The sequence below is a fragment of the Polyergus mexicanus genome, unplaced genomic scaffold (assembly GCF_030449975.1).
Source record: "Polyergus mexicanus isolate NDT 795.1 unplaced genomic scaffold, iyPolMexi1.0 SCAF_18, whole genome shotgun sequence".
In the NCBI taxonomy this organism is placed as follows: Eukaryota; Metazoa; Arthropoda; class Insecta; order Hymenoptera; family Formicidae; genus Polyergus; species Polyergus mexicanus.
The window spans coordinates 771,713-798,755 of record NW_027223338.1 but is presented as its reverse complement, the minus strand read 5'-3'; the positions used below and the strand labels follow the sequence as shown (position 1 = coordinate 798,755).

General features: G+C 37.8%; 3 protein-coding genes across 9 annotated transcripts; 1 reads left to right on the top strand and 2 right to left on the bottom strand.

Annotated features, from left to right (window-relative positions):
* Window positions 1-30: 30 nt before the first annotated feature.
* Pasilla (RNA-binding protein Nova-1-like protein passilla) lies at window positions 31-18,377 on the bottom strand. Of its 5 annotated transcripts, none has more exons than XM_070310953.1 (6): window positions 17,248-18,376; window positions 14,291-14,437; window positions 14,050-14,207; window positions 13,267-13,618; window positions 12,064-12,819; window positions 31-7,740 (listed from the first exon to the last, which is right to left on the bottom strand). In XM_070310953.1, the coding sequence occupies exons 1-6, from the start codon at window positions 17,363-17,365 to the stop codon at window positions 7,616-7,618; spliced, it is 1,656 nt and encodes a 551-aa protein (XP_070167054.1). In that variant the 5' UTR covers window positions 17,366-18,376; the 3' UTR covers window positions 31-7,615. The 5 variants fall into 5 exon arrangements, with proteins under 5 accessions (XP_070167054.1, XP_070167055.1, XP_070167056.1 ...); XM_070310954.1 differs by lacking the exon at window positions 17,248-18,376 and adding an exon at window positions 16,062-17,090; XM_070310956.1 differs by having other exon boundaries at window positions 7,652-7,740; window positions 12,365-12,819; window positions 17,248-18,375.
* On the top strand, window positions 16,079-25,527 carry LOC138941372 (adenosine 3'-phospho 5'-phosphosulfate transporter 1). 3 transcript variants are annotated; one of them, XM_070310959.1, is made up of 9 exons: window positions 16,079-16,415; window positions 22,472-22,729; window positions 23,048-23,256; window positions 23,337-23,545; window positions 23,712-23,936; window positions 24,045-24,195; window positions 24,282-24,493; window positions 24,584-24,709; window positions 24,798-25,527. In XM_070310959.1, exons 2-9 carry the CDS (start codon window positions 22,698-22,700, stop codon window positions 24,963-24,965), a joined length of 1,332 nt encoding a protein of 443 aa, XP_070167060.1. In that variant the 5' UTR covers window positions 16,079-16,415; window positions 22,472-22,697; the 3' UTR covers window positions 24,966-25,527. The 3 variants fall into 3 exon arrangements, with proteins under 3 accessions (XP_070167060.1, XP_070167063.1, XP_070167059.1); XM_070310962.1 differs by lacking the exon at window positions 16,079-16,415 and adding an exon at window positions 18,491-22,078; XM_070310958.1 differs by lacking the exon at window positions 16,079-16,415 and having other exon boundaries at window positions 18,491-22,729.
* On the bottom strand, window positions 25,405-27,043 carry LOC138941375 (transmembrane protein 216). The gene has a single exon (XM_070310966.1). The coding sequence runs from the start codon at window positions 26,644-26,646 to the stop codon at window positions 26,218-26,220; it is 429 nt and encodes a 142-aa protein (XP_070167067.1). The 5' UTR covers window positions 26,647-27,043; the 3' UTR covers window positions 25,405-26,217.

The window sequence follows — 27,043 nt, the reverse complement described above, 5'->3', positions numbered from 1 at the left end:
ATAAACTGTCGGGATTGATTATAATATATATTATCTGTACAAAAATAGCTTTTTATTTCTTACTTCTTTAGAGTTTACATTACATATCTTTCTCTTTTATCAAAAACTCGATAATAAGATCGTTCGAAATAGACCGGTATAACTCGATCGTCGGTACTCTACCCCGCTGATATCACCACCTCCTTCTCCGTCTTATTTACAAACAATTCGTCTTATAAAAAAAATACAATCCTTCATTTTCTACTGACTAGTTAGAAGAGACTATAGCGTCTCTCATACGCTCGAGATTGTATACTTAATGGAATGTAAAACGAGAAGAAAAGAAACAAAAAAAAAAGAGAGAAAAAGATGCGTGTATCCATAATTAATTACGATATACTTAATGAGATACACATTGCGTGTGTGTGTATATATATATATATATATACAAGAAGATATACAAATATATTATATAAATTCGAATATTTTAATATAAAAGCCGTGTGTGATATGCGAAACAATTCGCCTGTGTGCCTTAACATCACAAACTTTATCGACAACGATTTGTTGACATCGACCTGTATCCTCAACTTTTTGGAATCGGCCGGATACGCATATAATCGCGTCTCACTCGAATATTGCCACGAATATTGTATACATCGTACGATTCTCTTTCTCACGCACAATGAAATCTACGCCTTCCATTCGCCGCCGCGTAAAGATCTTACAATCTCAGGGATCAACGGTACAGTTGCGAGTACATCGCGTTTACATATATTACCGTGAGAGACATTAAAAAAAAAAGAGACTATTGAAAATTTCTGCTCGTTTACCGCGCTTCATTATGGAGATTAAAATAATGATAGCGTGCGTATTCGCAGGATGATCCCCTTAAAAACATTAATATTAACGATAATTATGATCCTCTGTCTTTCTCTGTGGAAAGAAAAAAGGTCTCGATTAACTCTAACCGATGTTTAAGGGGGAAGATCCATGGAGATTAAAACAATGATCATAAATAGTACGCGCGCAATCTGTCCATCTGTACCGTTGCGATATATTTTTCTTTCTTTTCTCTTTTTTTTTATTTTTATTTTTTATTTTTGTCGAAATTTGGAAGGCTATCTCTCGTTTCCGTTTGTCGCGAATCCATCGCTGTCTAATCGTGGGATTAGATACAGGCCTTCCCAATTTCCACAAAATTACAATCGTGCAATTCGTTATTTCGATCGAGTATATAAGAACAGAAGAGACCCAGAGCGTGTTATCGAGAAACTCAGCCGGAAGATTTTTTTGGTGAATGAAGAGAGAGAGACGATGAACGCGTATGACGTGATCATACTGCGACACTGAATGGACAAATGGATGGATGTATGGACGGTGGCCAGGTCATGAAATGAAGAACAACAGAATGCATTTAATGAGCGATTGTTTATTATGCTCTTATTATGGTCACTTGTCATACAGGTAACGATGCTTCTCAATGAGTGAAAATAGTTAATATATTATGTTTGTTTGTTTGCTTTTTTTTTTCTTTTACTTTTATATAATTATTCAACATTGAATGGAGATAAATTGAGAGATGATGAAAGAATAACAATTTATGGATGCAAATAAATGTGGTTAGAGTGTAAAGTAATAATATTATAAGATTAGCCCTTCGGAAAGAATGCTCGTGTGTGTGAACTAAATTATATACTTCGTCGATAACAATAATAATGGTGCCCATTAAAAGAGAGGTCACGTGTCGGGATCAAAGAGCAATTAATTGAACTTCGTCGACGATCGCGAAAGTGCATAAGTAAAATCATCGCTGCTCGCGATCGATCAATAAATAGAGAATTCTCTGTAAGCCTTTACGAGCCGTACGAATAATGCTCTTGTCAAGTTCATTTGACAAAATTGCGTCCCGATTTGCCGTCTTTTCACCGTCGCGTATATAGTCCCTTACACACATAGCTCTTTGCCGTAATATATCTCTCCGAGATACTTCATGCGATCATCCACGGTATCGTCGATCATTGGATATTATTGATATCCAATCGAAAAATAATATTATTTTGCAATTTTTTTGATCCGTAACTTTTAAACATTAGACGATTATTTCCCAGGTAGAATATTCAGATTTGTGATGTAACGCCAAGAAACACGGTTGTTGAATAGTTAATTGATATTTCACCGATAAGCTTTACGATATTAAAGAGGAATTTATGAAAGTTATTTCTCGAAAACGATTCGCTTTCGTATACTAGTTTGCCAATACTCGTGCGTTCTTGGCATTTCTCTCTCGTTTAATTAGAAATTATAAATATATCACTTTTTTTGCTCGATAGAGAGAGCGTTTCTTAACATCGTGCAATGTCGTGAGCATCGAAATATTACGAACGATTGAATGAAACTATCGAAATGACTGAATTGATTTTTGAATTACAATATAATAAGACATTTTAAATATAAAAAATATATTTGATAATTATATACGTCTTATCCTTCGTCAATTTTCTTAATTTGCGAAATAATCGCTGTGAAATGTCAACGTCGACGATACCGCGAACGATATTTTCTCTTCTCGCTATTATCTCGATGATTACAATCTTTTCGCTTGCATTCGCTTTCTCGGATCTTTGCTTATTTGCCTAAATATTCGTACCTTCCGAAGAGTTACGACTACTTTTACCACTAACTTAGCGTAAATATCAATAATCTTATAGCTCTCTCCCTCTGTCTAATAAGGAGTTGAATAACGCAATACCCTTTTTTTCCTATATTTTTTTTTTCTCACCCTCTCTTCGCGGAGGCGAGACGCCTCGGAATATTAAAAAATACGCAATTTTGCCCATTGCTCGTAATGCACCGTCGTTCTCGTGTCGTGTTCGAGATAAGGAAAAAGAAAAATCGAATCGTGTGCACAATTATAGCATAAACTGTATAACGATGTGTGTGGACTCTCTTTTTTTTTTCGTCTAATCGTGTGTGTGTGTGTGTATGGCATAATTCGCTTCAAAGTCGGTAAAACGCATGATAATGAAGAAAGAACGCACTGTCGCATGTATGTATGTGTGTGTGTGTGTGTGTGTTTATGTTATGTGTGTATGTGTTCTTAAATTATTTTATAGCCGAAGGAATGTAAGGTACAATACTCTTGATCGTGTGATTTCATTATCGGTGCGAGACGAATAAATCTCTCTATGGTACCTTCGCAGCCAGCTGCTCTCTCTCTCTCTCTTTCTCTCTCGCTCTCATATATATCTCGATTATATATATATGTATATATATATATATATATATATATATATATATATATATATATATATATAATATCATATATGGAAGATAACACTATTCTCTCTTTCTCTCGATCTAATAATTCGCGGAGTACGCCGTAAGTAAGACGCACGAAAAAGACTTATCTCATCGCGAAAGTGAAGCGCAAACGCGCGTTCTCTCTGTTCGTTTGTCTGCAGGATCCTTTAATTCGCGTGTAGGCATACAATTTTGACATTATACAACGTGCGTATGCGTGGTATCAGTGTCTGTATGTGTATGTGTGTATGTATGTATGTGTGTGAACGAGTCGTGATCATGTGGGATGAGAGCACACGCGCATCCACGTGCACTTGCGACTTTTAGCAATATACTACTTATACTCAACAAGGTACTCAATAGTTTCCTCTCTCTCTTTCTCTCCCTTCCTCCCATCCTTTGTCGCTACTTTATTTTATACTGTTTTTTATATTCTCTCTTTTTTTTTTTTTTAAATCCCCGAGCTGCTATATGTGCTACTTCTACCTCAACAACAACGATCTCACGTCTTGTGTAATTCTTTTTTTTTTCTTCATATTTCTTCTCTCTTTCTTACATTATACGCTCTTACCCAAAATAATATACCATATTAACAATCTAACTCTATTATAATATTCTCACTTCCGATAAAATAACATTACATACAATTTTGTACAACCCTCTTAATTATTTTGTAACGAATGTGTGTTTTAGTTGTCGCGTGGACACACACGTAACGTCGCTTCGTTATGTGCGTTTCGATACATTAATTTTCTTTCTTTTTTTAGTTGATTCTATTCCTTCTCTCTCTCTCTCTCTTTTTCGATTAAATGACCTTCCGCGCTACTTTATGAGAATGATGCTGAACTAGATAAACGAAGATCGTGATATGGGAAATATATCTCATGTCGTGGCTAATCGAATGATTTCTGTGTGCTGTATCTTCGATAATCTGTATATCTTTCGTACTACATTTATAACAAAACTTCGTCTCCGCTATTGTCAATCGATGCGATACACGATGCAATAAATAATTTCCCCTTTTTTTTTTTGCGACGTTCTCTATAACGATATATCTTAGTGTAACATGTCCCTTAGTGTAATATATATTACGTTTTACATTGATTTCCTTGGCTATCTTGGCGAATTCGCCCTATCATTTAAACATTTGATTATAGCGAAAGATTGCAAAAAAGTGGCAGTAAACTAACAAGTATAGATAAGTAAAATTCTTAATATAGAGACACAAATGCAACATTCTTTCTGAAACAATAATTGATTGTAATATATGTCGCAAATAGCTAACACTTGTGTATACATACATACATATATACATATACATATGTATATATATATATATATATATATATATATATATATATATATATTGTATTTATATATTTGTATTTTCTCTTTTTTTTAAATTGTTATCCATCAATCCATTAGGCCCTTGATCCGCCTCTCGGTACAAAACACTTTCGATATAAATTCTTTTCACCGATATAATTTTTATAAGAATGTTCGCGCAGTATTATTGAAATTACTGACTTTTATATTTTAAATTCGTCTAAACCGATTCTCTCTCTTTTTCTTTTCAGTCAGTAATCGTAACGATTAATTTCGATCAAATTTAATGTATAGCAATATTACTCCAGAAATTGTTGCCTCTGATTTAAAAAAAAAAATTATTATCGTCGATCGTATGGGACAAACTGTGGAACAAGATACACGCGTGTGAAAAGAAAAAAGTTAGGAAACGCAAACACAACGCGACAATGCCGAAATTATAAAGTGTTGTTTATAAATAACTCTTTCTCTCAATTTGCAGCTCAGTGTCTATTACAGCGTGAGCGTTAAATCCCTCTCCCTCTTTTTTTTTTCTATCCTCTTAATATTCCTGACTGCTGCGAGAATCACTGTTTTACTGCAAACTAAGAATATATATGTATATAGGAGTATATAAAGAGGTATCTCGTAAAATATATACTCCATAACGATATATTATATATATTTAGCATATATATATTAATGGGAAATAAATGTCCGATTCTTAATTGAAAACGGCCTGCCTGTCGTGCAGGATATACACATCTTTAACAATACGTTCTACTGTCAAACGTTAACAAGTGTGGTGGCTGATGAATTAGGAAGGGGAGAGGGGGAAAGAAGGAGGATAGATTCGATATGGCACTAAAGGATGTGGAGTGACATGCAGCAGATTAATAATAATATTATTATTATTATTATTATTATTATTATAAACTCTTGGCGCAATTTCGAATATCACTTTCTGCCTCTATTTTGCGTTTTCTTTCTTTCTTTTTTTTCAATTTTTTTTTCGTCTTCACATCGTATCTTAATGGAGATTAATGCGATGAGAAAGTACGATGGAACATGATCTTTACGATGTAGCCTAGCACACACAGCCAAGTAACGTGACACACGAGTCACCCTTACGCGCGGCGACGGAGTGTCGAAGATTCATTTAATAGTTATTGTAACAATAGTCGTAATTAGAATTGAGGCGAGTCAATGCAATTCCTACAGTTCCCTGATTACTATGCTACACCTTTTCCTCGCGGTTTTTCTTTCTCTTTCTTTTTTTTCTACGAGGGTTGTATATATTTCAACTCTCTCTCTCTCTCCCCCCCCCCCCTTAATATTCTTCTTTAGTATTCTCACGCGCGTACGAGAGAGTATACACGTATATACGCATACAGATACATAGAATTATATATTTATATCTCTCTTTCCTCTTTCGTGTCGGATAGGTTCGATCGTGTTTTATAATTTGTTTTATAATATTTCAATAGAGATTTAAGAAACTAGCTACATGTCTATGCGTCTAATTGTCCTGTGTACATTCCTATCGATTGGCGACACGCCACGGTCTTAGCAAGTAGAAACAAAGAAATATATCTTAAACTGTACAAAACAAAGTGTTGTATGAAAAAATAAAAGATTTTAACAAGGAGGGGAAACGGGATGGGGAAATGGTTTTGGTGGCGACGACTGTCGGGTCTATTGCAACGGTATGTCCTCTCGTTAAACAACTCGTAGGTAACATCGACTGGCCGATCAATACTGCTTTGCCACCTCGTGTGCGAATGCATCGTCGTCATTCCTATTGGAAAATACTCGACGATATGATACATGCGAATCGTTTAACCCTTTTCATTTCTACGATCTCGCGAAGTCGCATCTTTTTCGGGAGAATATACGCTGATTTCTCTCTCTCTCTCTCTCTGTCGCAACATTATCTCGAAAAACATTTACCATCTTGCTTCAATGATAATCGAATACGCGAATTTTGAGAGAGAAATTGAAGGTAATAACGTTTATTCATGTAATCGGTGCGTGACTTCGATCGGGATCGTTTCGAAAAGGATTAAAAGAGACTCCTATGCGAATTAATATCGTTGTGCACGTAACGATAATCTTGTCGCCAATAAAACACTTTACTGTTGATGTACGTTCAATATATTGCGGCACGTAATTATCAATTTTTGCGACAAGATTATCTGCTCCAATATTGATCGCACGCGGAACACGACTTTGCACACGGAATTGTTGAGTTCACCGTTATATATCTCAGTATTATGTAATATACGTTGAGGATAGACATATACACGTACTAATGCATATATATATATATATATATATATATATATATATATATATATTGCACATACGTCGTTAAACGATCTCAGGAAAGTTTAATCGAAAGTGTTATTTTAATTTAATGACAACTGTGTACATCTTCGAAATGTAAAAAATGATGATCTTCAGCGTTGCGAAGTAATCATTTTATAGAGCAGATTCGTTAATTACTCTTCTTGGAAATGTGTATTGGAATCTTTTACCTCTCTTTTATCTTTTCTCAATTCCAGATCTTGAAAAATATATCTATACTTCACACTTTGTTGTTAACTGAGAAGATATTTCCGAGACATTTTTCGCTGTATCAGATAAGCGATTAAAACTGCACATCTCGAAGAGAGACACCGTTGAATCGCTATTTAAGATAACACTTTCAACGTCGCAAACTCTACGAATCATAGTATCGATACGATCACTAAAATTTATAACAGGCGGTATACTCTTTATAAATCAACATTACACTAAGGAGAATACTTATGTTAGACTGGCTGATCGCGCTATGGCCTCTATACATAATCCGCGTTTTCTTTTTGCGTTTCTTGTTTGATTCTTACCCGAAGTATATCGCATGTGGAGATTTGTCCTCCACGCGTCGTTTACATTCATTTAAGGGAAGAGAATCCTCAATCCTGATCTCTCGTCGTCATCGAAAAACAAATACGGACGTCATCGCGCGAAATATCCGTTATCACGCTTAACCGAGCATGTTAACTTTATTTTCGTGCGCGCTGCGTGACGAAGCTGTCCTTTTTCCTCCCTCGATCTCCCCCTCGTCTTGGCCGAACTTTGCGGCATGCCGTCGCAAGCGCTTTACTTTACCTGCGCAAATAAATTCTACAATTTTACATTCTATATCAACGTACATACATAATTCGTTCGTTCGTTCGACATCTTTCGCGTACTGGCGGCTGTTAAATATACACTCTCTTTCTCGGCTCCATCACAGCTAGTCTTATGTACGTAATCTGCTCTACTACGGAATGTTTAATATCAAAGAAAAGAGAACTCTATTCCTAGTTTAACGTGAATTGCTACCTACAAGTTGTTTGTCGGAGAAACCTCCTCCCTTCTCCTCCTTCTCTCACCTCCTCGTTCAGATGTTGCATCTATCTACAAATATGTACGTCATAACTTGTGTCATTTGTACCAACAGGCGATGCATATCACAAAATTAGTCGCATCATTCTGCGCTAACGAAGATACGAGATGCCAAGAGCGATTGTTTTTTTCAATTCGTTTCAACGTTATACGCGAATAGCGCTAAAATTAACAGCATAGCTATTGCGAATGTACAGTAATGGTAGGGTGAACGGGTTTGGAGGCGGAAATTCGTGCGAAAAAAATGTAATAATCACTCTAATAAAAGCTTCTTAAAGATGTCTAATATAAAGTAGATAAGTAAAAACGGAAGCGAATCGCGACGCGTAAGCAATTTTTTCGATTCAAGAGTTTATCGTCCAATCTCGTTCACAATTGCGTTAAAATCGGATGATAGAGTTAATCTTTATCTCTCTCTCTCACACAACTTTAACAATATAAAATAAAGATACCGATCCTCAATTCATGCTTTTCAAATATAATGCGACGTTTCTGTCCGAGAGACGCGAATAAATATTAGAACGGTTAAATAACATGGAGAATCATGAATATATGAAAGACGAATAAATAATATTAAATCTAATAGATAACGTACATATTTGTAGGAATAGCAATGTAAAACTGTGTATGTGTACTTGTGTGTATAAACGGGTCTAATGGCAAATTCAAATGACAAGTGCTTTTTTCTTTTTTTTTCTTTTTTTTCTTTACACGCTCTCGTCTCGTATCGCGCGACAAACTCTGCATCTTTTGCCTATCGGCAGTCGGCCAGAGAATGTCTAGTCGACTATAACGGAAGATTTATAGAGCGATGAGAATCAGCGCGATAACCAATTAATAGTAGCTCTAATGTGATGATTTCAGAGAGAATCGCGATATAGACTTGTGTATATATTACTTTTTATATTAATCAATATATAATGAAATATATTATGCTGCCATTAGCGTTAATAGCACGAAGGCCATCAGAACACACTAATCCATAAATAAAATTAATGCCTACAAGTTACATTTATATATGCTCTCTTAAGACTTTAGAATCGATCTATCTACAGCAACCTAATTAATTATTTTATATTTCTCGGTGACTTTTCAATCTATTTGGGCAACACAGTGAAGTTTAATTGATAATAGAGTTCACATAGAATTTATGGATAAACATAAATCTGTTCTCTCCTCTTTACGGACGCAAATATTTTGTCAACAATCTTTTATAATATCTCATTTCCACATTATATATATATATAATATTTCTGTATATATATTATATATTTATATATATATATTTTTCTTTTTTTTTATATATATATATACATATACATGTCATTTTTATAATTCATTTAACGTGATTTCTCTTTTTGTTAATCGCTCTCTCGCTGTATAATACATACATACGTACGCACATATATACATATACCTGTACATATATATATGCATGTATGGGTGTATATGTATATATACATATATATCTTTCTCTCTGTATAATATATTATAATTATCATTCCCGTTATGCGATATTTATAAATATACAAGTCATTGTTTAAAGAGCGGTGGGCCAGCGCCTCCATTTATGAATTGTACTCATGTACAGTTATATATTTCATTTCGATATAATCATTATTATTTTAACTACACCCATTATTGATTACTACCTAGTTTATATATCACCCCTTCCTATTTATCTATCCTCACAAAAGAAAGACTGATTATAAAAATCCCTAGTCGTAGCGGATATCCTTTCTTCCGATCAAACAGCGAAAGCGCAACAGATTTGTCTGAAAATGTTTAAATCGATCGTATCGTTCGACAAACCTGTCGACTCGCTTTCGGTGACGAAGCTTCAAGAAAACTTTCCGTTTGACTCACATTCGCATAAACAGAGATTTTTCATTTGAAAAACGCTCCGTTTTACGTTCCATACAGAACCCAAAAATATGCGACTTGGCTAAATAATCGAGATTGTCCAAAATAATGATTAAAACGGGCAACAAAAGAGATTCTCGTATACGTCTACGATCGATAAATCTCTACTAGATCATTTTAAAATATAACAATTTGCACTGGTAAAAAGTCTCGCTCGCGGCGAGAAGAAAACGATCGAGGAAAAAAACTTGCACGTAAATAAAAGACTTCTGAAAAGTGTCATTTAAACGAGCGTTTGCGTCATTTTAAGAAAGCTAATGCCAATATAGATCCTACTTCCTCCCAAAGGCACATAACAAATTCCAATGATAAGTCCGATTAAATGAGACTAAAGTAAACGGCAGGCAAAATATTAATAGATCTTAATCGTAGTCAACTGACGATCGCCTTAAAAGAGGAAATAATTAGACTAAAAGTTCTAAAGATAAATAATGGAACAATTGCACTCGCACGCGCAGATTAAATAATTTGAGAACATCATCTAAAATGATGTACAAAAAGGTATTATCCTAGTAAACGAGTGCTAAAGCGCAAATAGATTTTTCCATCCCTTAAAAATATATATTAAAAAGTAACAACAAGTGAAGTTATAATCTAGTTTTGTATATATTACTCTAAGAGCTACGAAACTTAGAAAAGTTAGATGAGGTTTCGTTTAGAGATGGAAACTTAAACACTTCGAAATTAAAAATATAACTTGGCAATAAGGAGTTATCCGTTATTTATTTAGCTGGACCAGCCAGTGGTATTGTAAATATATAAATATATGTGTGTTTATATATATATAGAATAATTCACATTTTGGGTATATATATATATATATATATATATATATATATATATATATATATATATAAATGAATATATCAAACTTCCAGATATATTTCTACGTTATAGAAGTATCAGAAAAAGTTTTATAAAGTTTTAGGGTCAAAAATCTTAAGCTCCAAGAGTTTATAATTCTTTTTCCGAAACATCCTATGTACACACACACACACACACACACACACACACACACACACACACACACACACACACACACACACACACACACACACACACACATATATATATATATATATATATATATATATACATATAAACTCTTTGGTTTTGCCAAGATATTACTCTGTGTACTCGGTGATCGAAGTAAATAATATATTTTGCAAAAAGAACGGGAAGAGTCTATTAGTCTAAGTATTTCTTATCTCAAAAGACAATTCAGAATGTTGATCACATAAAATTCTTGTCTCAACATTTCTCAGTTGACGAATCGATGACTGACCCGGATCATTGCCGTTTCGAGCCGTTGAGTTCTGTATGAGCTGGATCATTTGATCATTATGGTGAAATATGTCCCTTAAAAATCTGAGGATGCATTTGCAATATTATTCAGGCAGAAAAGTTCGTCTATCGAAAGAAGAAGCCGTATCTTTCCAAATGTGTAGTGTAGTTTGTTGTGTACAGTGGTGTAAACAATTGTGTTTGGCTAAAGGGATGCCGTAATCGAATCTTTCCGAATCGATAACAATTACATCGTGTGGATTACCTCAACTGGTAATACGCTATACACAATAACAACTAGTTATTCGTGGCAACTCTGATGTGATACGCGCGTGTTGTGTGTGATAAAGCCCCGTAATGTGGTGTATCACAGAACAATCGTAGTTATATATATATATATATATATATCATACAACATACATAATTTATATATGTATATATATGCATATATATATATATATATATATATATATATATATATATATATGTCATAATATAATCTTAAAAGATAGAGATAAATGTGTTGACGAGCCATGATGGATGTACGAACGTAAGTGATACGACAATGCAAGCGCTATAGTGACAACGCAGCGCGATAGATGACAACGGGCGGTAGATTGGCGATGTTGGACAATATATACATATATATATATATATATATATATATATATATATATATGTATATATATATATGTCAAAAGTATGTAGAGGAGAGAAGAGAATCGCGCGCCGTGTCCGGGCGCGTTCTACTTTCTTAGGGTGTGAAGAGGTGAACAACGGAGCTCAATAATGGGGATGAACAAGAGGAGTGCTGTACTTGAAATCAATGTATCATACTGGCGATGGCATTCTGACGTGCTCGCTTCGCCTCCTCTTCACTGATCCTCTGCTCGATCAAGTATTGAGCAGTGTTGATTGCATTGGGATAACCCGTGATAGTCACTATGCGGTTCCTGGTACCAGGGGCGAACATGCCCTTCTTAGAGATTTGTATGTTGGCGCCACTTAGGTGCTGAATCTCAATGAGGGCACGACCACCGGGTCCCAGAATAGCTCCCACTATAACCTCTGCAATTTCTATGTCTACTTTCTTGGTCTCCTTGTTGTTGGCGTCTACCTGTGTAGGACTCTTACTTACAAGTGATAACTGGTTAGTGCCCAGGCCAAATGAATTGTTGTTCAGATGTATCGCGCTGGCTGCGGTGTTGTTCTGTCGGAATGGATCGAACGGCTCGTAACGATCGAGGGTATTGCGCGGTGTCGGCGAGGTCGATCCGAGTGCAGGCACGGTCCCAATTGGTCCGAACACACCGCCATTGTTGTTCGAGCCGTTCGCGGTCGTCGTACTGTCCATCGGATTGCCCAGATAGCTCATACTAGACGGCATCCCTATGCCCATCCCGAGAATATTGTACTTGGCGAGAGTTGCGATCGCAGCGAGTATCTCTGTGGCGGCGGGCTCGGAGAAACCTGTCGTACGTAGATTCAGTTTTATATGTTCCAGCAGTTGCGTTGTCACTGGTGCCGTGCCCGCTGTAATGGCCGCACCCAGATTCAGATTAAGACTCAAACCAGCACCATTCAAGAGACTCACTAAAATAATAAACAGACAATCATCATGATATTTATTAATCACAAGACGATGACGCGATTTCTCGTTAAACCCATAAGTATGTGCGCAATCCAAGTTTGATTGTGACAAGAAAAAAAAAGAGGAAACTCGAACAAGATAATTTCTCGTACAACTCTCAAAACATATGAAAGATATTTTCTTTACTTTTATTTTTACTTCTTTTATTTAATACAGTGAAATTTTTCCACATCCGCAGTTATTTAATAAAAAAATTTAAGGAAAAAGTGCGGATTTAAAAGTTTACAATAATATATATGTGTACATATATATTGTATATAGCGCCACATACTATATATATGTGTATGCGCGCATGTGACACGGTTGATAAAATTGTATTTCATTGCATCACGGAAAATGCTTTCAGCACATTATATGCTTCAGGATTATAAAACATGTTAAATACTAACCTGTATTCAAACCAGCTGTGGATGTGTATGTGGGAGTGCTTGTGGGGGCTTGAGCATAAGGACTGCCTGTAGGATTGTAGTTGGCAACCGGACCACTTACGTCCGCGTAACTGACATTAAGACAAGTACCGCTTTGCGGATCATCTGCTACTTTGGCTAAGATCATATGTAACGCCCTGTGATTATTCTCTTTCTCACCGATCACCGTTATACATCGTTCTTGAAGAGATAGATCTTTAGCCTTCTGACTTATTTGGACGTACGAGCCGGATTCTTCTTTAATTTGCTTAATGTAATTCCCGGCTTTTCCTATTATCATCCCCGCGGTGCTATTAGGTACTAAAATTTTGACCTGAAATAGCAGTTTCGGCTCATGTGTCATTGGCAAATACAAAGTTCGCATGTACAACAAAGAGAACAGTACAAAAGCTTAATTATCAGAAAGAACATCAATTTATCTGATATAAATTTAATAATTGTATTCTTTATGACTGATTGTTATTAAAATATCATATTTTTTATAAAGAGAATTATTATCAATATTATAACAGAAAATTGCCGTTATTTTTAAAAGACATCCTGTCAAGAAAATAAATATTTTAGAATCCATAATTATATTTTTTAATATAATATAATATTTTCTATAAGAGAGAGAAAGAGAGAGAAATATAACTATTAGCAATACAGTAATAAATTTACAGTTCTTTTTGAAAAAAACATCTTTCGCGTAAAGGAAAACAGAAGTTTACGTTTTTTTACGCATAAAATGTTCGAGTTTTATACCTGCTTGTCTCTCTCCGCGGTAGCTTTACCAGAGTCGAAGTCAACTGTAGTTTTCGAGGTAAGATCAGGCTTCTCGCGTATTTTATCCATGATAAACTCCATAACTTCCATTATAGCGTCTACAGTACCAGTGATCAGGCATACCCTTTCGGTAGTTCCTGTAACGAGTAAATAAAATGGTTCTCTTAATAATGGATCAATAAAGGAAACAGAAATCTCGTGTACAAATATAAATATATACCCGGATAGAAATCGTGCGATTTAGACATTTTCACCCTTGCCCCTGTATCCTTTTGAAGTTGAGCAATTGTGTCTCCACCTTTCCCAATAATGGCCCCGGCCGCCACACCGGGGACCAACACTTTAAGGTGATAAGTTCCATCTCCTCCTGCGAAATCAGAGCAAATCATCTTCTTAATCATTTATGCATGTACATAAATAAATAATACATAATAGGAAACATTTAAATCTAAAGGGAAAAACAATTATTGAAACTTGTAAAAAAATTTAATAACGAAATACCGTACGTATACAGAATGAAAATATTTAAAAAAATATTTTATTTCGAAAATAATTTCTCTTCGGCGAATTAAAGATCAAATTTTAAGAAATTATTAATGCAAGGCGCATAAAAAAATAAAGCTATTTGTCAAGGAATCTATTATTAATATTTCAAAGCATTGAAAACGCGAATGTATTTTACGAGAAAAATAATTTTCCAATAATTTTTCTGAAAATTGAATCAATTTCAAGAAGAATCGAGCCGATCTTTTTTTTTATTTCTGAATGTCAGACACTAATGCTATTCGAGAAGCATCATATTGTCTCATTAATTAAGTGAGTATACGATTTGTCGGCTGAAAATTGTCGATCGAAGATCGAGATTCCTTTCGCTTTGCGAAATTAAATTTTTTTTATCTACAATCGAACATATTTATCGAATCATATGTTTTGAAGATGAATGATCCTTTTTTTTTTTTCTTATGCCCGAAAACGTGATCGAAGACGATTAGGAAATCTAAGCCACTTGACGTCAATAAGTTGGTCAATCGAGTGATGACGACACGCGATCATCAGAATAAATATGCTTAATAAGCGCAAAAAAAATATCAGAAATGAATTCGCGTAATTAATGACTGTCAGTTCTTGCAAAATTATAGTTCGAGATTAAATTGTTAACTCGACTATTCCTTATTAAAAAGAGAAGATGATCGCGATAAAATTCGTGACTAACCACATACTGACCTATTTACAATTTTTCATCGTAAATTTAATCATTCGACGCAATTTCAGATTCGAAAAATATCTCATCAAGAAAAAAATTATCAGATTAAATTTGGATACAATTGAATCGTTGAATCCGTTCCCAATTGCATCGACGATCTTGATTAGCCAACTTTTCGTTTAAAGATTATTCGCTGGATAATAAATCTTGATTATGTCACGAGCAAAGAAAAAAGAAGGTGATTTTTTTTTGTCACGGTCATCGCAATGATGACTAACCTCGATGCAATCGAGCCAAAAGACACATACGGCGAGTCGAACAGGATTAAGAGTAATTTAAAACGAAAAGAATCGCGATGACTCTTTACTCGATAACTTTGCTCAATTACCCTTGCCCTTCGAGAATCAAAAAGATGATAACGTCAATACTATCGGATCGAATGTCACGGTAGAAAGATCGACGTGGTCTCAACATATAAACGAATGGTATTGGTATCGAGCCACGTCCGCCCTTTTCAGATTGGAGATCCCGAGTGCATCGTGAACGGGGAAGGAGAAACGGTAACCGAGATCGATGCGATCGGGCCGAAAGGGACGGCGCGCAGCGAGAAATTGGACGTGCGAAAGGCAAACAGCTGTTTGACAGATGGAAGCCCTGCGCCGCTGGCTCGACTCGGCTCGGCTCGGCTCGACTCGGCTCGTTCGTTCGCTCGCTCGCTCGCTGGCCCAGCGACCTTGACCCGCAACCTCGTCGGCGCGGTGCGGTGCGTGCATGCGTGACAACTCACCGATGCGCCACATCCTAGAGTGGGCGCCGTCGTTCTGCGCGCGGATGGCAGCGGGCGGCGCGCGTGATTACGTCGACGACGGCGACTTCTCGAGGATGACGACGATAATGACGACGACGACGGTGGCTGCGGCACCGCGATACGAAATACGCGGTGCGGAATGCGACTCGCGCGCGCGGATGATGCACAAAGACGACGGCGACGAGGACAGCGAGAACGTAGCGGCGCTGCGGAGACGTGCGCCGCTATTTTCACGATGTTCGCGCGACGAAGTTGCACAGTCACCGTAGGAGCAGCTACCGCCGTAGAAGCGGTCCTCCATTAACGACGTTCCACAGGCACGACCGCCCACACGTAATCGAGGAAGATAGATATATAGATATAGAGAGAGAGAGAGAGAGAGAGAGAGAGAGAGAGAGAGAGAGAGAAAGCGAGAAAGAGCCAGATGAGAAAAGGAAGAGGAAGACGTCAAACGTGGATCGAAAAGTCGGAATTTAAAACACCCGCTGTTGTCGAACTTGACGTCTTTTGTGCGCGCGACTCTCTAGATCGTAGAAAACGAGACACGATAGAGAGTGCGATCAAACAGAGAGAGAGAGAGAGAGAGAGAGAGAGAGAGAGAGAGAGGAAGAAAAAAAAGGAAAAGAGGACGTCGAGACAGGCGGAAAGAGAGGAGACGTGGCACGGCAGAGGATGCGCGAGACGAGGCGCGGTGCTTTGTCACGGTACATACGGTGATCGCCGAGCGAAGCGATCCGTCGACGAGGCCCCCACGATGTGGGAAACGAAAGGGAATGGCCCGGCGATCCGCGCCGTGTCAACAGAGCGCGGCGGCGGCGACGACGAGATTGTCAAAGGCGCGCGCGAAAGACGGAGCAAGGGAGAGAAAGAGAGAGATGGAGACGGAGCGGGATTGTACGTAGGAAGAGAGGGAGACGGAGTGAGAGAGAGAGAGAGAGAGAGAGACACGGACGTTCCCGCGCGTACACGTATTGCCTATTGGCGCGTATATACGGTGCGCGAGTATGCGTGCACGCGAGAGAGGAGGCCTACAGCTCCGAGACGAGAGAGAGAAAGAGAGAGAGAGAGAGCGAACGAGCGAGCGTATGAAATCACCGATGACGAAGTGATCGCGGTTGAATCGCGAGGTTGACGCGCGGCATCGACGACGCCCTGATATAAATACCTGATCCGTAGTGTGACCTCTTGGTCGCACCGTTTTCCGCGTCGCAGTCGAGCGGCCGCTTTCTGGAGTCCGCAATCTCCGGGGAGGGACACGTCTCCATTCCTGAGTCAGCGGCCATCTTGGTTCGCTCGTTGCGCGCACGTACACACACACGGGCACAAGAGAACAGACGGTACACACACACACACACACACACAGAGGAGGAGATAAAGATATAATATACACACGGAACTAGCGCCGCACACTCCTACCGATTAGTGGCGGGGGGAGAAGGAGGAGAGGAAGAAGGCCAGAGACGGCAAAGAGAGGAGGAAGAGAATGAGGAAGAGTGAGAGAGAGAGAGAAAGAGAAGAGGAGAAACGAAACGAAGCGCGCGAGCGAGACGAACGATGGGACGATGGGGATGTGATGGAGGAGGCAATAGCAGACGATGTGTCGGGGACAAGTGTCGTGTCCCCGAGAACGATGAGGTGACAGGCACGACGTTACCCGCTCTCGGACGTACGTACGTACGTACGTACGGACGTAGAAACGCGCGGAGTACAACCACGACGAAGTTGCCGCAGAACCCACTCTCGTCCCGTTTACCGCAGATATACCCGCGCGGGAGGGATGTATTACAACAAACCAGAGGTAGAGGACGACGAGGAGGAGGAGGAGGAGGAGGAGGAGGTGGTGGTGGTGGTGGTGGTGGTGATACTCGCACCACGGACGTACGCGCGCACGTACGGACGAACGAACGAACGAACGAACGAACCGTGCGGATGAGTGAACGAACAAGTGACACACGCGGGGTGCCGCGTCTCACTGGCGACTGCTCGCGGCTCCTTTGCCAACCAGCTGGTTGATACTCGGTGTCGTGTGCGGACTCGCGTACACCTCTCTAGGCTCGTCGTGTCTTCGTCTAGCCTACGGCGGGACCCCTATCGCTACTGCCAGTTTATCTTTCTCTCTCTCTCTCTTTCTTGTGCGCGCGCAGTTTCTCTCTCTCTCTCTCTTTCTCTCTCTCTCTCTCTCTCTCTCTCTCTTCCGTTCTCTCCATTAGCCCCATCGCGCGCGAGCTCCGTTTAACAGTAGCGGAGCGAGCCGAATGCATCGCGGGCGCCGTTGTTCCCCATTTCGGAAACTTTGGCTCGCGGAGATGACACTTCCGGGAGTCCTTCGGCAAAAACGCGGGGGGCGCGCGCGCGCAACGACGAGCGCGCTCGTTACGTAAGCGACCACGGCGGAAAGGGGGTGGGGTGGGGGGGAGACGGGAGGGCGCGGACGTAACTCGACGCTGTTCCGCCTGTCCCCGATGCTCCGCATCGTCCTGCGCCATCGAACGCGTGCGCTTCTTATTGTGACATTTATTTGTCGCAATCGCGGAGTTTTCTATTCTCGAAAACTCGCGGCGTTCTTCCGCCGCAACGATCGCTTTATTCAATTTTTTTTTTTTTATCCCACAGCGATCGCACGAGCTACCATCGCGATCTTTTTCACCCTATCAACACATTCCTTGGATAAATTCTAGAAAATAAAATATATTTTCATAATCGGATAGAGAATATTCTTATCTTAGATCGGACAAAATGCAACACGCGTGACGACTTGGAACATATTTTTCTCGGGACACCCGTTATACACAGTATTATGAATCTCAATGCAACGAGAATATATAATACATAGTTATCATTCTTGTCGCCGTCGACGACGACGGACGATGACGACCTTTGCGCCTCCATAAACGTGATAGCGCGATCTCGCCTACCGCTGCATCCATGCGCGACAATGACAACGGATCGTGCGATAGCGCTCGATTTCTTATCCTTGGTCTATAAATGTCTATAAATGTATTAAAGAATTAGAGACAGCAAGTACACCTCCCTCCCCCCGGACGTATGAGAGAGAGAGAGAGAGAGAGAGATTATCCAAGCTGGGAGCAAAGTTCCTCTATTATGAGAGATAAAATCTGCGATTCCTTCACGCTTCAATCCCTCGTCGATCGCGATCCGCCTTCCTCGCATTCCTCGTTTCATATATTTTCGAATCTAAGGAAAAAAAAAGAAGCATGCATGAGTTTAACGTAGAGTCAAACGCGCGTGCGGGGCAGATAAGAATTATATTAAAAAAAAAGTTACTTTGCATTTGAACTTGAGCTATTTCCAGCGTCGATTTATCTCGGCATCGATCCGATTTGATTTGAATAAGTCTCTGCTGGTATTCGTCGATGAAACTTGTTTGGAAACATAAGACCGGATATACGAATATCGTTTTATACAACGCATGTAGAAGCGCCAATTACGCATCATTGTTAGCTATTTTCTTCACATGATGATTAGTCACACGATACACGTCGTCACCTGGCTATCCTATACGCCGATACAAGAAGCGCCTCATCCGATGAACGTTGTGATATTTACGACCTCTATATGCAGTGGAGTCATCGTTTGCGCATAACACACTGCACACTTTGAATGATCTAGAAAATCGAGGCATAATGAGGCAGGATAGAATACAGATATATCGTTCAAGGTTTTGAATGCAGCATTGGAAAAAGTGGGACGGCAAGATCGGGCTTTCAATTAATCGCGCTCTCAGTCATATCACACGTATGTGTAGCTCGAGGGGGAAAAAATTTCTCCATAGATTCCTGGATCGTGAATAAGCTATAAATCAGAGTCGAGTAACACGTAGATTGTTCGGTTAGGGGAAAAAAAAAAAAAAAAACATTTGGTACGAGCATTTGATAGCGAATCGAAACGATCGTATCTCTCGACTAAAATGTCAAGGCGTGAATAATTTTTCTACTGTACGAACGTGAAAAAGGATCCCGTGAAATTTTGACAGATACTCACAGAAAGCAAAATACAATAGGAAAAAGAAAATATTTAATAATCTCGTAGAAGAATACAGCGTCAAAAAGTAAATTATGAATGTAGTTTTGGAATCTTTTCTAGAATCTTCGACTGTAAGAATTGTATTGCCTCTTTTATCTTAAGTGCTTCTCAAACACCTGCACGCTTCTTATTTATCGCCAATAAAATCGTAGACGGGAACATGAACTATTAATAACTCTCAAAAGATACAGATGATATATACTAGCGCATCCAATTGAATAATAATATTATATTGAATAATGATAATGATATGTCATATATTAATTATCTTGTTTTAATAATTTATGCTACTGTATATAAATTTATATAGTACAGTTTATAGTCCAACTGAATAAGAAACACGCGCGTGGTCGGAGCAATATAATTCGAATGGATCGATCGATCTTTATTCGTCTCGAATTGAAACGTAAACAAAACGCTCGGTCATTGTCTTTCCTCGAATTTTGATAAATATAAGAGCGTTTTATTCGCGCGACTCGATGTGCGATTCCACCGCGAATAAGCGAGCGCATTATCTATTAGTTTTCTGTACTATCATTGATCTAATTTAATTAATTTTCCGTTCAATTAAATATATCAACCGGCGATACACTTAATAGGCCCGATAACGCGACCGATAACGGCCGGCTATTAATGCAGATCGGGCTGAAGGGAGGAGAGGGAACGCTTTTCGAAATGAAATATTTTGATAATCGGTTATGGATTATTATTCGTCGGGGAGAGAAATCGCAGCTAATAGATAGAACTCGTTAATGTAAGAAATCTCACCATTTTTTATGTCTTTCGCGATTGGCTAATAATCGGAAATTTTTTTTCCCGATATTGCGCCACATCTCTATCCCAGCATCCAAGTACGAGGAGGGAACCGAGTATCTCTTTCTCTCTGCCTTTCATTTCCTCTCCGTCCTCTCCGTCATTCTCGACGTATAATGTAATAACTAATATGATCAATCGGTTTTAATTCTTGGATTTTCGATTCCGACAAAGTCGAAACTTCCGTCCTTCTCTTCATCTGAAAAGCGAAAGGAGATTAGATTGAAGAAAAATTCTTTTTCAGAAACTCACAAGAATCGTGTTATGAATATATTATGTGAACTTTTGAAAATCATTAACTTGAACGAACACAATTACATCCTTCAATTACCTAGAAATACATGTGTTGAATAGAATTTTCCGTTAAGGAATAATTGGATGCAAATCATTCATAGGGAATGTCCGCTACATGAGACAGTCGCGTTCCGTAAAATTCTCAACCCCTGAGATTCAACGGGGGTTTTCGCGCGTGCGTCCCATGTCCTTGCAGAGTTACACGAGTCATCGAGCCAGATCCCCGCGTGTCTCTCTCTCTCTCTCTCTCTTTTTTTTTTTTTTTTTTTTTAAGACGACTCCGGGTTAGTCGGTCGTACATAACACGCATACATGATACTCTCATACACATATGCATCGCAGGCGCGACGCATACAAGAGAATGCGCTTATCCCAAGGCCGCGACTTTACTGCTCGCTGACATACCGCTTGCATCGACAACGATACGTCCGTCGTATGATCTCTTGCGCGCGGACATCCTTCGTGTTTACGATTTTTTTTTTTTTTCCTTCATTTTCTAACGCCGGATCAAATTCGCGCTTCTCCTTCCCGCGCATGTCCCTGTACCTACACGTCATCAGGGCTGTATTAAGATGCAGGATGCTTCTTATATCTATCCTAAATGAAAATGAACAATTGTCTGCCAAACAATGATTCTATAAATAACTTGTATATATATATATATATATATATATAAAACGATGTAGCATTTAAATACGTACTGAGCTCGACAGATCCGTTGCCAATTTACTATATCATATATGTTTGACAAGTGTGAAGTTTCCGCTGACACGTGATTGAATGCGATAGATGCTGCATCGATGATGTCGCTTTCCTGCAGCAGATTTCGCTTCGACAGATATAGGGTATTTTTCAGCAAGGTACAGAGACGATACACTGTAACACACGGTATCACACGATTGGCTGTCAAATACAGAATTTTAAATTTCTTCATCTGACAGCCAATCATATATGATATTGTGTGTTTTACATCGTGTCATCTGTGCATCTTGCTGGAAAACGCACACTGTGTCGCATTGCATATATCTGGTTCTGTCTAAAAAATAAATAACAATGGTATTTAAATGTTTCCTGTCAAAAAATTATATCCTGAGAAATTTAATCCAGCTCTGATGTCTCTCTACGTGGGTACTGGACATGTGTGTGATGCCATGATAAAGTGCATGTATACATATATATATATATATATGCATGATCTACAATGTATTTATATCTGTACATATTTCATTGTTGCGAAGATTGGAAAATCGTGAAGCACGATAGAATGCAGATAAGAGTATAATGACAGTTTTAATGTGATAAATGTTTACGGTGTGTAACACAATGCACAATCGATGAAGTTTTCTCCAGTAAGCGCGTTCGCGCGATTATATACATGCGTGACCACGTAAGGAAACCTCTATGACGAAGGTTATGGCATAACCGGATAAGCAGATCGCCGAAGTTTCTCATTTCGCTAAAAGTATGGGAAACTTTATGGGTGACATCGTGATCTGGTGCGTTTCAATTTTGATTTTGTGCTAGAAATGCGAATACGATCAAAGCGTAAGATCCCGCTTTTCTCGTTCGCGCACATCAAGAGAGTGTAGGCAATTAGACGATATAATTTAGTGTACAATTGTATCTGTCTCAAATATTTTTTCTCTTATAATAAATTATAGTATGCTTGATATACGATAAGATAGATACGAATTCATATCTTTGTATAAGAGATATAAACTTGACACAAAGTGTTTTGCGTCACTTTGTACCAATATACAAGAATATATATAATTCATGTTTATAGCAATGTAATTAAAAAGTGTATTTGGTAGCTTGCTGCTACTACTTTCAGTCAGTATCATATTCGGAATCAGCGAGATCATCAAATCGTTGACAAATAATGGAGAAGATATTCCTAAGACGTCTACATACAGTTGGATCGTTCGATTATGTTTAAATCTATTGGGATACGCCACTATATTGCTGCCAGGTTGCCTTATATACAAATATATACGCTATACTAAATATATTCAAAGAAGTGGTATGTATAATTGTAAAAAATTAATATAAATTTTTAGATATAGGTGCGACAATCATAGTTTAAGAAATATTTTTGTATAGGAAAAGGCTGCATCCCTAGATTGGTACATTCATGCTTCGTGGGACATTGTGAAACAGGTCTCTTGGACTCACCTCCCTATATTCTCAATGCTTCCACACATGCCCAACGTACTTTTACTCAAGATGCCCTACTTTTGATGTATTGTTTCGTTGGACTACAAATTAGCTACCTAACGTGGGGATACTTGCAGGAAAAGATAATGACACAAGTATCTTTGGAAATATAAATATTTTATCATTTGGGAAATATTATTAAAGTGAATGCTGTTATTTTATCATTGAAATTATTAATATAATTGATATTTTCTTGATATCTTGATTTTGCTTTTGTATATATTATAATTGTCTAATTAAACGATCAATTTTTTTGTACAGGAGTATGAAGATGCTTCTGGCAATAAAGCGCGGTTTCAAGATTCACAATTTTTGGTATTTGTAAATCGTATTCTTGCCTTTGCAATGTCAGGATTATATTTACTTATTCAACGTCAGCCACAGCATAAGACGCCATTGTATAAATACGCGTTTTGTTCTCTATCAAATATCATGAGCAGTTGGTGTCAATATGAAGCTCTGAAGTATGTCAGTTTTCCATCGCAGGTGAAGAATTAGAATCATAATTTTACATATATGTTTTTTCTCCAATCGCTGATATTATCTTTCATAGCATGTAATAATTTACATGAGTAACTTTTTTTTTTTTTTTAGGTTTTGGCCAAAGCCTCAAAAATTATTCCTGTTATGATAATGGGAAAAATAATTTCACATTCAACATATGAATATTACGAGTATGTTACCGCGATTCTTATTTCCATCGGAATGACACTTTTTATGTTGGACAGTTCTGATCATAAAAATGGTAATACCTGAGTATTAACTCAGAATACAATGTATATTTCTCATAGATGTGGTCAAACATTATGACAGACTTATAAATGCTTACAGACGGAGCTACAACACTCTCTGGTGTTATATTATTGGGAGGCTACTTATTATTAGATAGTTTTACGAGTACCTGGCAAAATGCACTTTTTATAGACTATGGTGTAACGAGCGTACAAATGATGTGCGTAGTCAATATGTTCTCCTGTCTGCTGACTGCAATGTCTCTGTTTCAGCAATCGAGCTTTCCGCTAATATTTTCTTTCATGACAACGGTAACCAATTTTGTAATACACATTAGTTTTTTTTTTCTTTTCTTGTTATATATTACCTAAGAATATAATACTAATGATGTTATCATATAGTATCCTAGATTTGTAATCGATTGCTTGCTGATATCAATTTGTTCAGCAACTGGTCAATTGTATATCTTTTACACCATTTCGAAATTTGGATCGATTACATTCGTAATTATGATGACTATTCGTCAGGTATGATTATAGAATATTACTGTAGGTAAAAAAAAGAAAGAAATAATCGAAACGATACAACACTGTACATAAACGATGTCTGTTGCAGGGTTTGGCGATACTATTGTCTTGCTTGATTTATCATCACGAGATTACCGTTATCGGAGTATTCGGTATACTGTTGGTATTCGGCTCAGTATTTTTACGAATTTATTGCAACAATCGATTACGCGCAATCAGAAGACGAAGAGCCGCGGCAAATAGTATAAAACATTAAGAGTTGTATTATTTAGACAGAGAATTGCAATTGTAATTGTTCTAGAAATAGAATTCTATTAATTGTTCATTGTAATTGCTGTAGATTAGGATAGAATTCTGTCATTATAATTAAGTATAGTCTATCATTGCAAGCATTAAGTTAAGAATTCTATCTTGTGTTTGTATAATCAACTCTGAGATCGTAGTGTCTATATACTATGTACCGTAAATATATCAGTGATAGTTTTGATAGCTTTTGATCATACAAACTTTGAAAAATATATTTATTATAAGATTGGTAGTTATTGTACGTCGCATATATATGTAATGTATTTTAACAGACAAGTACTTGGAGGTATGATCTGAAAGAACAATGTTGGCATTATGTAATGAGTGCTATGTCATTGTATTATTTATTTAAAAAATATTTATTTTGATATAAATACATATACAAACAAATATGTGTACAGCAAGCTTTTCTTCCGCTACAAACAATTATATTCAATGCAGACATAGCACTGAGATTACGCAAACTTCTTTTTTTTTTTCCATAAAATTTATAAATACATTTCTATCTGTTTAAACATTAAATATATATATAAATGGCAGTATTTATATTGTTAATATTAATTGTAGAAATCTCCAAGTTTTTAGCATAAAACACAATCTTTTCAGTTTTATTCTTACGCAACTGCTTTTAAATGAAATAAAGTGGCTACTGAGTGTAGTGTGAATTCTTTTTAAAAGATTATCATATTGTACAGAATTTAAATTCCATTTATGTTTTAATTCTCAGTCTATGGAATGTAAGATTTAGTGTATGTACAAGGCACACTACTCAAATGTATAATTTGTTTGTAAAATTTTAAAACTTTGCATTTTATATGCGAGCATATATGTCACAGAAGATATAAAAGTAGATTTTTAGCACTTTCCTATAGTAGCCAGTCTTTATTTTTAATATTTAATGAAAAATATTTGCGAAACACCGATATACACTACATTTCAGTGTATACGTGTGTAATGTATTATGCAAAATGCAAATTTATATCAGATTCAGGGAAAATATATGATACCATAGATTTGTCTCTTAGATGTATAGACACAATAATTAAAATTATTAAGGATGAAAAGTCTTACTATCTGACAATAGCAAGACAGACAGCTCAGCCTCGTCTGTGACAAACTGTTAACACTCGGAATGGATTGTTAAGTAAAATGACAAGTGCAAAATAGAATTATTGTGCGACATAGAACATGAAAAAGCTATATCATTTTTCCGGAGGCGGTGGTCGATAAATGGCTATAAGGCACATAACAGCGATGACCACTTCGGATATCAATAGAACTAACTGTATGCTACAGAGAATCACCTCTAGCCTGAGCACGCGAGACTGCCAAAGAAGGAAGTAGAGCGTCGCTAACATGCTAGGAACAGTCAGGACTATCCCGATAAGAATCGGTATTCCGCGCTCGGTCAGATTTCCCTTCCTTCCCAGGTAGATCCTGCCGCTCTCCGTCACCATCAGAAAGAGCAGTAGCGCAAACTCCGTCAGGGTCTTGCTCGTGCCGGGTGAGGGCAAGTTCGCGGCCTTGAACAGTCCCATGCCCAATTCGCACACGGCGAACATACCGAAGTAGAAGGAGTTCAGGTACATGAGAATCTCGTAGGTGAGCGACGAGTTCGCTATGGTGGGCATTATTCCAGGTTCCCCTTAACTGTCCGGTACGATTCAATCGTCGCGCTTACCAGTCATCAAGAGTCCTCTTTTCAAGAGGGACATTATACCCGTACCTTTCAGCGTCGCCTCATCCCTCTCGCGTTACAATCCGCGCTCCTTAATATATCTCCACTAGCTCAATCGCGAAAATAATATTAATCGTGGGAAATATCGCGTCTCACGCTCACGCTTGTCCGTGTGTTTATTTTTAACACACCGTACGAGAACTCGAATGGGGGTTGGGGGTTTCGAGTCGAGTCGCAATATTGTCATTATTGAGAAAAATTATATTCTCTCGACGCTTTTCCGAGTAAAAATAAAATTTTTATTTATCATTGTGATTTCAATTAAATTTTAAAGTTTTTTTTTTTCTCGA